At 35.7% G+C, this 14,702-nt stretch overlaps 1 protein-coding gene across 41 annotated transcripts in view; it reads right to left on the minus strand.

The window, feature by feature from the left end:
* Positions 1–14,702, minus strand: part of CADPS (calcium dependent secretion activator) — a 553,237-nt gene that overhangs the window by 68,324 nt on the left and 470,211 nt on the right. For 22 of the 41 annotated variants that reach the window (XM_040359139.1, XM_040359135.1, XM_040359125.1 and 19 more), the window contains 4 exons: positions 6,820–6,834; positions 6,248–6,322; positions 4,601–4,684; positions 3,981–4,013 (listed from right to left, as the gene is read on the minus strand). In XM_040359139.1, the coding sequence (XP_040215073.1) occupies positions 3,981–4,013; positions 4,601–4,684; positions 6,248–6,322; positions 6,820–6,834 (207 nt within the window). The remainder of the gene's footprint in view (positions 1–3,980; positions 4,014–4,600; positions 4,685–6,247; positions 6,323–6,819; positions 6,835–14,702) is intronic. The other 19 variants (XM_040359142.1, XM_040359141.1, XM_040359155.1 and 16 more) reach the window with 1 other exon arrangement.

Here is a 14,702-nt window from a genome sequence, read left to right on the forward strand (position 1 = left end):
TATGCATCTATGGATGGCCAAAGTCTTTGCACAGTAAGTTTTTTTTAAAAGCCAGCAGCTACAAATACAGCAGCTACTGACTATAAAAAAATGGACACTTACCTGTCCAGGTCGCCTGCGACGTCGGCAGCCGAAGCCGAGCGGTAGCTCGACTCTCGGCTTCCCCCGCCGCCATCCTCAGTGAGGGAATCGGGTAGTGAATCACTGCGGCTTCACTGCCCGGTTTCCTACTGCGTATGCGCGAGTCGTGCTGCGCCATTATCACCGGTCTCCGTTGTGTTTCCCAAATGGATGATGGATGACGTGGATGGGCTGGACTCTATACCAGGAAGTGGTGCAAATACCTGTTTTATACAGGTATCTGCACCGCCTGAAAGGTGTCAAATATGACACCGGAGGGGGGAGGGTTCCGAAAAGCGGAGGTTAGCTTTTAGGTGAACCTTCGCTTTAAAGACAGGACTTGGTCTCTAGTCATGATCAGGAGCTGGCGGGATGGGCTACCAATCATGTGACATTTGTGACAGCCAATCAAATTGGTCACATGATCTGCAAGTTTATCCCACCCCGGGGGATTAAAGTCACATTTAAGGGGATGCCGGGGCTGGGCAGGAAGGGGTTAAAGTATCAAATACAAAAAAAGATTCTGCATCTGAACTATAAGGACCCTTAAAGGTGTATATATTCTTTTTGTTGTACTACCATACAGTGGTTGAAAATTCCATAAACTGCATCCTTTACAACTCGTTATGGAGATAGGAATTCTCTGTATGTAAGATTCCATGCTTTCTAGTGTGGACCATTTTGTCAGTTAGGAAACTGGCTATAGGTATATGGTGGAAGGAGAGAAGACTGGGGTAAATATTCACATCAATTATCCAAACATATAAAAAGCATCTGCACATGAGTTGGCATTTCAAGTGAACAAGACATGACTGGAATGTTGAAGTGAATGTTCATCCAATTTTTGCGTGAAGATTCTCAACTGCCTTAGTAAATAAGCCTCATCATCTCCAAATATACTGCATCACTCCCTAAATGTCTACATGTGAAATAAACAGTACAGAACAATGTGTTCACTGTAGGAGTACATGATTCTTTTTTATAATTTTTTGCACCAAAGCACGGGCCTCTCATGCTATTTTGCTAGCACCAAGCTACAGACTGCAAATTGCTCATCGTATATGTCATGAACAACAGCTAGCAACTCAGAGTCCGTGAAGAAAAAACTCTAGTTAAAAGGACTGCTTTTCAGTAGAAACTCATTAAAATTTCCTGACATTACTCATTATATAAACTGCGGTAAATACCTTTTCATTCCTGAGATAAAGTATGTTTGCAAACAAATAATAGATCTCTTCAGAACTGTTTTTTTTACCTTTGATCTCAAGCCATCACATTTCTGTAATATGAGTTTGTCAGACCCTGTAAATTGAAGTTAGTTAACACTCTAGTGTAATTTCCAGGGTGAAAATTAAGAGCGTTTGGGGAGCAATAGGACTGTAATTTAACTTTTTTTTTTAACACAAAGCAAACAATTATCAGGCGAAAGAGGGCAACGTGTGGCCCCTGAGAATGTGGCAACATCTCCTAAAACTTGCTGAAGCATTGACAAGGTATTAATTAAAAACAACAAAAACAAAACAATGCTATTATTATAGCAATGTAATAATTGATGTAATATTTGTAACAATTTGTAAACATTTAGGGAGAAATATATATCTATATCTCTCTATCTCTCTATCTATCTATCTATCTATCTATCTATCTATCTATCTATCTATCTATCTATCTATCTATTTATCATATATTTATTTAGTGCTCATTGCAATATTAAAAGAAAAAGAAAAGAGAAGCTCACTGTGATTGTTTACTGCTAACAAGTCTAAGAACTTCAAAATAAAGCCATAACGGCTGAATTTAATAGGCCAGAACGTCTCACGGCAGCAGCCACACCACGATTTATAAATAAAGCTTTGTGTGCCTTTAGAGTTATTGTCTATAATAGTTTCCACCTCAGTTCCCCAGTATTATCCAACTGTTATGTTATACACCTACAAGTGATTTTTTTTTTCAAGTTAAAAGGCAGCTTCATGGCAGTAATTATTTTGGAACAAACAAGGGTAATTGACAGTTCCCTTTAATAGATAGTCTTTCCCCTTTTTATGTCAGGTTCTCAGAATTTCTAAGATTTCAAAAACCAAATTCTGCAAAACAATAGACTGGTAAATTACAGTGTTTTATATCAGCTTTGCTAATTAAGGAAAATACCTTCGAAATTCAATCTAGGTGACTGTGATTCAGTCTGTCATATATCCTATTCTATTAACTCATTGATACCCAAAGATCTAAACTTTGTGGCTCAACTGTAGTGTGGCAGTTCTGTTAACCAGCAAAAACAAAAACAAAAAAAGTAAAGTCTTTAGAAAATAATAATGATTAAACTGCTGCAAAATGTAAAATCAATTATGAAACAATTTAGAAAATTATTATTTTGGGGTTTATGGAGAATACACAATTTATGCAGCAATGCACAACTCTGTAAACACAGTTAGACCGTAGTAGTACTTCACTGGGTTTACCATTACATTGCATATATATATATATATATAATTAAAATTCATGTGCTTTTTCTGATCATTTGTTGGGTCTTTTTTGTAATTCATGGAACTGTAAAAACGACTGAGCATATAAACTGTAAAACATTTTAAGATTCTTCATAAATGTATTAGTTAAAAGTTAATTCCTAAGCTGGCGGTGTAAAAACAAAACAAAAAAACAAGCTGATTTTTAAATCATACAAAATATACATAACTTATCATGCACCTAAACTGATTCTATCATACACAGCAATGTTAAAATTCAGCTGTAATACTATTTTTGAATAAGTAGCAAATAAAAACTCTAAATTATATTAGTTGTCAATTGACATGAAAGTAATGATTAAATACTAAAATTCTGTTTGTGAGACTAGGAAACATTACTGTACTTTATTTCGTTTTTAAATGATTGCTTACAAATGTTTAATAATTAAACAGGTATGACATGCATTCACGTAACCATTATTAATAATGTACATTGAATAGACATTTTTCTACAATATTTAACATATTAGTAATTACGGTAAATGTCACTCCTGTACATTGAGGTTACAGGATTCACTATCAGTTACTTACAATAATTACTGAGCATCGCTGCACTTACAAAATAGGTCTGCTGATAAAACTAGCAAGCATGTTTAAATAACCTATTATCTATAGCCATACATATGTTTTATGCACATGCAAATGCTGTGGCAATTGTATTGACCAAAAGAGTATTTTTTTTTAAGGCTTTGCAAAATAATTGTCATACTCTAACATGCTCTAGATAGGAGGATTTAGCAGGATCTTTAGACAAGTACCTAATTGTTCAAGCTAGAAGTCATTCCAGGAGTACAGCAGTTTAAATAATGAATTTTCTTTAAGTGTTGTACTTTTCTGAAAGCTAACCATGAAATTTAAATCTTACAGTCAATATTCATGTGCTTAACCTCAATTTAAATGCAAATTTCTCACCAAGTTTAAGTGTCTTATTTATAAACTGTGAGAGCCTATTTCATTAATAAGCCATGTAGCACTAATACTGGTATAAGAATTTACGGATCTAATGTCATTTTTTTTGTAAAACATTTTTTTTTCAATTATTTAATTCATATACCTAACTGCACTGTTCTCCTATAACAGAAATCTCTTAAAATGTTACATATAGACTGAACGTGTCACACATTTCTTCACGGTTATCCAATATGTATTCTAAGAACAGCAATGAAAAACCATACTAGAAAAAAACATATAGCTGAAGTACGAAAATACTGAATTCTACAGCATGTAACACATAACTTGAAACGGAAAAAAAAAAAAAAAAATTGTGAAATAAATCGAAGGCCCTCCATGGCAGAAAGTATCATCACATGTAAAATATTAACATTAAATTTTACTTACTGGAACATCCACATACTTGGAAGCTGCTTTGACCTTAAAGGAATAAAGACATTTAAGTTTTTTTTTTAAATCCATCTCTAAAAATCTGAGCAAGAGATGCACTAACAAGGCAATATGAATGTACACCTTTTGCAACAAAAAGTTACATATATAAATAGAAAAATAAATAAATTCATAACAATAAAAGTCTGCCTTCAACAAATTCATAGTTTTGCTTCTGAAGGTGAGACCTTCTAAAGGGATGGCTGAATATATGGCTTCCAATGAGTTGCTTTCTATTGATGAAGTTCAAAAACAAATTAGCTATTGTTTCAGTAAACTGTATGAGAGAAACTGTATTTTGTTACACACCATTATCCAAGAATAAATGCTCTACCGTGAAAAATACCTACATTTTCTACAACTAAAATATACAATGTACAGATTTGGACAAAGACATTTGCTGTACATTGCATATTAGGCAAAAGACATTGGAGTCAGTACTTTGTAGATTTTAATTCATTTTTAACTTACTTTGATATAATTTGTTTCAAAGCTTTAAATAAAAAGATAGGCAACACAATATTACTATGCCATGCGCAAGATAGCAACAGAAAAACATATTGACCAGATTAACTTACAGTAAATGATAAAAATGAAGAAAATAAGGTTCCTTCATCATATCTGGAAAGTTTGGACAGTACTCCTTCTAAAATAGTCACAAACTAATGGGGACAAAAAAATACATGTGTTAACTTGATTACAATTACAGCCATAGTATCCAACAACTGGTTATGCAACATTATGGTTAAATGATAAGCAAAATTGCTATGCAGCACTAGAGTCCTGGGTTCCCTAGCCACCAATGGCAAAAACTGCATGGATTTTATTTTTACCACCTGTGTGTATGGATGTACTTTATGTACTCTGATTATTTTCACAATCCAAGAACATTCTGATGGCTTAATTGGGCCTAGTGTGTTAGGTGAAGGAGTCACAGCATACACCTAAATATCCTTAGTGTTCCTTATATCAATAGATTATTCTATATTATTAAATATTTACTAACACTGATGTTTTACTGTGTGTCAAGACAGACAGATAGAATTCAACATTACATGAAAACGAGGCCCAAATATAATTAAATATTCAAATTGTGTATTTAGGTAATTTTTGTTGTTGCATCCGTTATTCAACATTTATCAGAACTTTTAATGGCTACTAGAATATTGTAAAGTGGCCTATTAGTACAGTATACTAAAGCCATAATCTAATATATAACTGTTGTTGTATAAATTATGAGAATCAGTAGAAAAGGTTGCAAACTTTTAATTATAATGGGTATAATGTAACTGAAGCATGTTCCTCCTTATAGGAAGCAAAGGGGGGCACAAGTGCATATACTGTTAATGGTAGTATGACCCTCAATAGCTACATACAGAGACTGAATCATAATATTACTTATAATGTCTGGAATTTGTGCATTGCTAATCTGAAGTATACAGGTTTTGTAGTATTCAACATTTTGGGAAAAAACTTCCCTCCTGAAATGAAAATTCAAAGCCCACTGCAACTTTCTGATCTCCTAGTGGGCTGTACTAAAAAATAAATAAAAAAAAAGCTTACCGCTGTACCTTAAACAGAGTACAGCAAGGTGTAGTAGACATTTTCCTAATTGTCTTATCAAGTTTATGCATCATATTACCTCTACACAAGATAAAACAGATACATAATAAAACATAATATATAGTCACAGAATACAAAAATGAAACTCCCTGTATAGGTATTTTAAGACAAAAAGACATATATTGCCCTTTTGTGGTATAACATTTTTGATTCAGATTAAAGATTGTTGCTGATTTACTAAAGGAGTTGCAAATCTTCAGTCAGTACATTTAGAGAATATTCACTTCAGTTATCTAATCATGTGACAAGCAAATTTATGTTTAGTTAATTAATCTGCCCGTGATTGGATATTCAAAGTGAACATAAATTTGCTTATCACATGACTGGATAAATAATGTGAAGATTTACTCAAGTTTCCCAACTCTTTTAGTAAATCTTTTAGTAAAACCATTTTTGTCTTTGTAGTACACCCGTTAAAATGATATGTATATATAACCTATATACAGCAGCCCAATTATATGCAATTAAATAATATATTTTTTTCTCAAAAACACGTTTTTTTTTTCTTTTCTACTGCTAGGCCAATAGGAAGTACACAAAATTATTCAGTGGCGCATACATAAATGTTTAACACAGTTTGTAGTACCTGAAATAAAACTTACCTTTGCAACTAAAAGTGTTATCATTTCTTTAACTGTTTCTTCAATTAGCTCATCAATTTTTGAATGGTACTGGTGCTAAAAAGGGAGACAGTAAAAAGGCAAAATATTAAAACACTGAATAAACAATGACACCGGAATAATCAGTCTTTTTTGGGTCTACAAATTCCTATCTTACTTTTTAATTTTAAAAGTATCAGCTGTGAAAATAAACTGTTAATTAACCAGACTATCCTTTTTTGTAAACCTCATACATAGTAACATTGAATAATAACTTATTCAAAGAAAAAAAAGGAAAAACATGTTATGAATTTTTATAAGTCAAGTTTTTTTGCATAACATTTTTTCCTTTTATGCTGTGCACTAAAAAAATTACAATATTTAAAGGAAGAAGTAATTAAAATATATCTGAACATTCATTTTCACTTGTTTGCATTAATGTCTGTTTAAAATGCTAATTAAGTCAAAACAAAGCGGATGTTGACAGAAGGGATGAAAAAAACTAAAATAAATGCTAATTATACATTAGGGAGCGAGGGGGTGACATTTCAGTTGAAAATGTTAGACACACTTACCCACTGTTTAGCAAACTTTCGGATGGATGGGAACAGAAATAATGAGAAAGGTGCAGGAGACATGAAACAGAAATCAATGAAGGTAAAACAAAAATGATTGAAGAAATGAAAACATAACGGGAGGGGAAATAAATAGAAATGCAGATTTGGGTGAGGACATTTTTGAGGCCATAAATCCAGAGAGGATTTTTTTTTCATCTGGCCCTCAAAAAAGTATTGGCTTCAGACATGCTATCTGGATTGGGGAATCTATTTTTTTTTTAAACTTCCTTAAAGCTAATTGGACATTTCAAAATTTCACATGTTTCTATTAAGTGGTATAAAAATTTCAGTTGTTTATCATTTTCACAATCCTATGATTTGATTATCATACTAGAAGGAAATATTTTGTACAGTTGAGTGTGTGCGTAAATTAACAAGGCAACAGAAATGCCTAGAAAACTTTTGGTCATGTTTTTACCACAGACACAAAGGGTGTGGTTTACTAAAGGTAGATAGGTAATTTACTTTGCAGGGGAATTTTCAATTAGCTTAGTGTATGTGGTGAAAATTCACTTTGAAAATATATGCAAAAATATACAAGGATAGTTAAAACAGTATTTTTGCTTGCACGTGATTGGATGGTGGAAGTCAGCAGAAGTTCACAACTGATTACTTAACTGATGCCTTGTACACACAGTCAGACTTTTGGCCGTGCAAAAGTCCGCGGTGAGTCCGTCCGAAAGAAAGAGAGCAGGTTCTCTATCTAAGGCCTGTCGGACTTCCGACAAAAAAGACAGATGGAGGCTACACACAGCCGGACTTTCGAAGAAAAAAAGCCCGTCTGACTTTTTTTCTCGGAAAGTCCGGCCATGTGTACAAGGCATAAGGGAAAACTTTTTTACAAAGTAAAAAAATTCCTTTGCAAATTGAGCAGCATATTTGCGTTTAGTAAATGAACCACTAAATATCTGTTTGAATTGTGTGCGGCTTACATTAGCAGAATGTCATAATAAACAATAGTATCATTGTCAAAAAGTTGGCCTGTTGTTTTCAGTTGTTTTTAAAATATATATAAAGCAAACATCTTTATTTTTTGATTTTGGATTTTGGTTGTGGTTGGGATCCATGTCAACTTTTTGTCATCTGTGACTCACTGGGGAGATTGCCCTTAAAGAGAAACTTCAGTTTTAAAAAAATATAATATATGTTGACTTTTAATTAAAAAACACTTATCAGCTCAAAAATTCAGCACTGCTCTCAGCCAGGTTGGTTCTTCACCAGTCTTTGGGTCCCCAGCACCGCCATGTTAACTGTTGAAGCCAGCTGTGACTCCCTCCGGCTTTATAGCCAATTACCCACTGTACATGTGAGAGCCACACTGTACTCTGTGAATGGTTCCGCAGCCTCCTGAAAACTGTAACATATCCCAGGAGATTGCGGGCAGTGAGAGGGTTAGAGCAAATGTCTGCTTGGATCACCTAGGCCAGTGATGTCAAACCTTGGCACACCAGATGTTTTGAAACTACATTTTCCATGATGCTCAAGCATTCTGCAGTGTAGTTGAGCATCATGGGAAATGTAGTTCCAAAACAATGGGGTGCCACGGTTCACCATTACTGACCTAGGAGATCCGAGAGAAAGTGGGAACGGGTACCTGTCATAACTACGGTAGGTACCCACTCCCAGAAAAAAAGTTACCATTAATGGCAGAGGAGGGGGGAAGGAGGAGGAAGAGAGAAGCATTGTGTAGTAAGTGAAGTTCCATTTTAATTTCTTTCCCTACAGACAGAACAGGAAGTGAGGGAAAAAATTCTTAGAGAGTTGTCGGCAGAACACCAGAGCAGAACATGTCCCCATTGGAAGATTTTACCTATATTTCTGATCCTGCTGACATCTTAGAATTGTGAGTTTGACCTCATTTACAACCCTAGTGGCAACTATGAAAGAGAAAGTGAATTCAAGGAAGGAGACAGGCAGTAATAAACTCTGACAAGGTTCTGATATCCAAAATTAAAAAAATGGCTTTATATACAATTTAAGTTTTTGACAAAATTAAGTTCCAGCTATGTTTGTAGCACAGTGCCACATATGAGTTTAATGATATACTGTAGGGCTGCAATTGATCCCAAACGATAATGGATTAATCCGTATTACAATCAAAACTGATAGCAGGAAATAAAGCTGTGAATTAAACTTACCATCATTTCTCAAACACAGGTATCTGCTGCTGTAAAGTTCAACTCCTGGCAATATGCATCTATTACTTAAGAGTTGTTCAGCATATTGAATTCGTTTACCCTATGGAAATCTATGGGAATGTTCTGCTGAACAAAGTGGGACAAAATGCCACTGAAACAAGCTGGGGGCCTAATCTTACAGTATGAGATCACTGGATGGTAAGGCAAGTGTAATTCACAGATTTATACTTATGAATCCAGAAAAAAAAATAATATGCCACTGTGATTTGGGCATACCCATCTAAAATAACTATCAACATTTATATTTTAGTTTATTTTGGTTTAAAAGATAAAACATTTGGACCAAAACTGTCTGATTGGTGTATATTAGGCCTCCGTAATAATATGTAAAAATAATGAGGTTTAGCACTTTGCCACCTATTAGTGATCTATTTGTCCTACATACAAAAAGGCCCATGGGCCCCCTTTATTAAGAATAGTCAATAATTTGCCTGGCATGAACAAAGTGACAGTGTCTTATAAATGTTTTGACCGTCATTGAAAATGTTAGAATATGACTGAATGCATATGATTAGCTATATAAATATATCTGCATTTGCCTTTAACCACTTGAGATCCGCGGTATGGTCGAAAGACGTCCACAGCGCGGCTCTCAAGTGCCGGGTGGACGTCCATAGATGTCCTGCTGTTGTTGTTCCCTGTGCGCGCCGCTGGGGGCCCGGCGCATCGCTCGGGAGCCGATGCGAGTGCCTGTCGGCCGCGATGTCCGCCAGACACTCGCGATCGTCGGGAACACAGCCGGTAACACAGCAGGACGTGGAGCTCTCTGTGTAAACACAGAGCTCCACGTGCTGTCAGGGAGAGCGGAGACCGATCTGTGTCCCTTTACATAGGGACACAGCATCGGTCACCTCCCCCAGTCACCCCCCTCCCCCCACACAGTAAGAACACTATGTAGGGAATACATTTAACCCCTTCCTCACCCCCTAGTGTTAAACCCTTCACTGCCAGTCACATTTATACAGTAATTAGTGCATTTTTATAGCACTGATCGCTGTATAAATGTGAATGGTTCCAAAATTGTGTCAAAAGTGTCCGATACGTTCATCGCAATATCGCAGCCCTGACAAAAAAATTGCAAATCGCCGCCATTACTAGTAAAAAAAAACAAAAAAAAAACATAAATCTATCCCCCATTTCGTAGGCACTATAACTTTTGCGCAAACCAGTCGCTTATTGCGATTTTTTTTTTTTTTACAAAAATACGTCGAAAAATACGTATCGGCCTTAACTGAGAAAAAAAATATTTTTTTAAAAAAAAAATTGGTAAAAAGTAAAAAAAATATATATATTTTTTTAAATTGTCGCTCTTTTTTTGTTTATAGCACAAAAAATAAAAACCGCAGAGGTGATCAAATACCACCAAAATAAAGCTCTATTTGTGGGGAAAAAAGGACGTCAATTTTGTTCGGGAGCCACGTCGCACGATCGCGCAATTGTCAGTTAAAGCGACGCAGTGCCGGAAGCTGAAATTTCGCCTGGGAACGAAGGGGGTTTATGTGCCCAGTAAGCAAGTGGTTAAACTATTGGTATCTTCTAATGTTTTGCGAAGAGACAGGTCCACAATTTATTCAACACACAAATGGACTGCTTCCAAATGAATAGATAGGTGCTAAAATGCAAAGCTCGTCCAGCTTATTCTGTATCACTTTGAGTCTGGAAACATTATAACGCTCTAGGAAATATACATTTTATCTATGCATTTCCTCCTAATGCATGCAAGTAAGGGAAATGTTAATGCAACCTTCCTTTAAGAAAGTGGCAAGCAATGCTAGTATTTTTTTTGCTTGATGGTTGACACACACACACAAGTCTGGTTTCCATACAACATTTATGTCTTGGTCTGCTAACAACTTTGGGCCAAGATCTGATTTTCACAGGCCGGACATGTAATACATTTGCCAGATGGCAACTCAAGCATTTTATTGACTCATACTTCATTAACTATTGCGATATAGAGATTGCAAGAGAAACGGAATACAGATTCATATAATAGAGAGAGATAAAACAAAATAATTCTGTACGGGTGGCAAGTGGCTGACCGACACAAGGCATTAATTAACTAGTAATGCATAATTCTCACTTCCTATGATATGTACATATGAAAAGTTTATTTTTATTTTCCATCAAACAACCTGTCATGGATAATTGTGGTGTAAAAAATGGCAATAATATATTCATGAAAAACACAATAATTAGGAAATTCAGATTTGAAATAATTATAATAATGCAAACAACAGGTGGTATTACAGTGTGTTTGTTACTGGCTGCTTGGACGCCATATGAACCAAGGCAAAAAGAGACATTTAGAGGGAGTTTAATTTCGACAAAGAACAGAGTCGCAAAATAGATCCTACAGAGAATTCCAAAGCTCCAGGCAGATATCTCAGAACTGTCTACAGTTCACTACCGTCTAAAACCGCAGGTCTAACAGTGAGCTCGGCTGTTAACTTATAGTTGATAAATTATGGGTTTTAGCAAAATGATAATGACTAGATTTGTGCAAAATAATACAGTGTGAAATGTATTGACAGGCATATCATGCAGATGATTTTCAATTAAAACCTTTCTCCAAGAATTTGTTTGCGTGCTATAAAAAAAAAATGCAGCAGACATTTATTTCTGTCTCAAAGGCAAACTGACTTGGCTAGAATTTTAACGTGGTAAGAGGAAATGAATTGATCTTTGCTTGTTTGTGTAATTATGTATCTGTTATTATTGTTATGACCAGAAACGCAAAATGTTCCATCTACACAACAGAGCACAAACAGAAAGCATCAATGGATTTCTTCGGACGGAAAGCGTTTGTGATAAGAGCTTGAATCCAACTCAACTGCTTTAAATTGATCTAAAAAGGACAATGATGATTAAAATAAATTAAGCAATGAATTATTGTTTTTCATTGGTGTATTTAAATTGAATTATTGTAGAACAGTTGAGTATTTCAGTGTATCTACAGTTTTAGAAATAGCCTTCATTTAACTAATTATATACTGTATATTAGCCAAAGCTTTTCTTAAATTGAAATGTAATAAGTAAATATTGTAAAAAAATTATTGTGGAATGCCTATAGGTATTAATTTCCAATTTTTTGGAAGTTTTATGCTGTATGAAAGAAAAAAAAACATAGCATTCTAATGTGAATTAACCTATGAATTATGGGCACAAATGGCAATATGCTACTCTAAGCAGAATACGTCATCAGATAATTCTGAGTTTTGATCTTGTGCTGTAAAGATTGGTCATAAAACAAAAGTCATGTTTTGTATACCAATTCTGCACCAGTTAGCTTATAAAGGAGAGTTTTGCCTTTCAAATGTGGCAAGAGTGTTGATTAGTGTAAAGCAATCAGAAACAATTTTCTTGAATTATTTAATAAATCTATCTCTCTACTCCTCACCTCATTCCTTCAGTCGCCTCGAGCATCACTAATTTACTAACAGACATCTCAGTATGAATGTCACACCACTTCCTAAAAATAAATTTTTCTAAATCTGAGCTCATAACATTTCTTCCCTCAATACCCTCCACCCTGTCTTTTCTGTCAAGGTCAATAATACAACAGTATCTAGGTATAAGCCTGTACTCTGACCTCTCCTTTCAGCCCCAAATCAAATCAGTGTCTAAATCTTGCCGTCTTTACCTCCATTACATTTCCAGTTACTTCTTAACCAATAACACCACCTTACTCTCTCTTGCTTCAACTATTGAAACTCCCTCTCCATTGGCCTACTTCTAAAACTTCTCAACCTCAGAGACACCAGTAATTTTATCCAAAACCCTCCATGATGATGGTCATGATCATTGGGTGGATCATGATTGACATTTTATAGATACCACTAAACCTTTCCTACTCTATAAATAGCAAACAAAAAAAGTCTTAACATAAGAAGCTACAGAGCTGTCCATTACAACTGAAGAAAATTAAAATAGCAAACAATTGTAGTTGTAGCCCAGAGCAACCAACTGAATTGTTGTTTAATGTTCCCCCAGAAAAAAAACAACTGTAAAACTGAATGGTTACTATTAGCTACAACTCCAGTTCTCTGCTTATTCTAATTTTTTGATTGTTAATTTTTAAAATGTTAAGTCCCAGGAGCAGTGACTTGCCATATGAATGCACATACCAATCAGAATGGATACAAATATGTAACAAGCTATTTCAAACTGGGTTTTAATGGAGAGTGATCACTGGGACAATACTGAGCCTGCCAGACAGCAGAAGGAAACAGACATCAGCAGCATATACACTGAGATATGCACTCCTGTGCACTTTCACTTGCCCCTCTATTGAAAGTTGCAAGGCTCCTTCCAGCCAGCTCTGGCTGCAGCTCTGTAATAGTAGAACCTATTGTTCCTTGCTTGAACTGTGAGGGACTCATGGCTCCCAGAGCTGGCCAGATGGACTCCTGCATCTCCATTACCATTCCAGGAGCCAGAACTCCCCACAACCCAATCTGCTCCAACAGCTAATGCCTAGCTGTCAGAGTGAGACAGGAAACCAAGGCACATAAGGGGAAAGGCTGTGGCCTGGTACTGGGCCATGACCTGATGGTTAAGGACCACTATTTGAAATATCATATCCTCTATTCACTTAATATTGCTGCTGCCAAACTCATCCACCGTACCAACTACTCAGTGTCCGCAAACTTTCTCTGTAATCCCTCCACCGACTTCCATTTGCCCTATGAATGAAATTCAAAAACCTAATAACAACTTAAACCATCAACAACTCTACCCCAAGCTGCTTTGCCAACCTAGTTTTGAAATTGCAGCCAAACCATCCTGCTTGCTCCTCCAAGGACCTCTTGCTCTTTCCTTTCCACTCATCTCTTTCCATGCTTGGCCCTTAGGAATTTTCCAAAGCATCTCACATGCTCTGAAAGCCTGTGGCTACTCTGGCTATCTCTTAATCTGTCCATCTCTGAAAACTCATCTCTTAAGGGAAGCCTATCTTGTCCCTACCTAGCAACTGAACTTTTACTCCTCCTAACCTTTTTACCTTCAATTGTATCATAACTATACTCCCTTTCATAAAAGTACTGTCCACTATCAGGAAAAAGAGATGCATGGTTACATGACAAAACTTTGTAACCTTGTAGAAAAGGTAAGAACGATCATTTCTGAAACTAAGCAAAAGCAGTTATTCTGCTTGCATAGTTATAACTGTATTAGAAAGTGTCTGGAACATGATACATTCATAACAGAATTCCCAAAGTTCAGCGAATTTTGGGACATAGTTGAATATACAGTTAAAGTTTGAACGAGTGTGCCTCTTTGGGGGAATCCGATGGCATGTCTGCTCCCTGATACACCTTTATCTAATAAAAGATACAGCAATTCCCTGTTGAAAAATCTCCTAAAGTCTACAAAGGCTTTTATACCAGCACTTGGGAAGAGCACAGTCCCCCCAAATTAATCTTGCTGTCTGGCTAGAATCACAGAAATTCAAGAACCTTACAATGTTAATGAAGGAACAGAGTGAGGAATAGTGGAAGATTTGGACCCCTTATTTTTTCTATAAAGATCAGTCCTTTCCAGCTTCACATGGGTAATTTTCTGCCCCTACCTCTTTGTCTTGCCACTTGGAACCTCTGGTTGTTGGTCAGGCAAAGAGGGTCATCCGACTTCCTTTCCCTTTCT

Source organism: Rana temporaria, chromosome 7, assembly GCF_905171775.1.
Source record: "Rana temporaria chromosome 7, aRanTem1.1, whole genome shotgun sequence".
Lineage (NCBI taxonomy): Eukaryota > Metazoa > Chordata > Amphibia > Anura > Ranidae > Rana > Rana temporaria.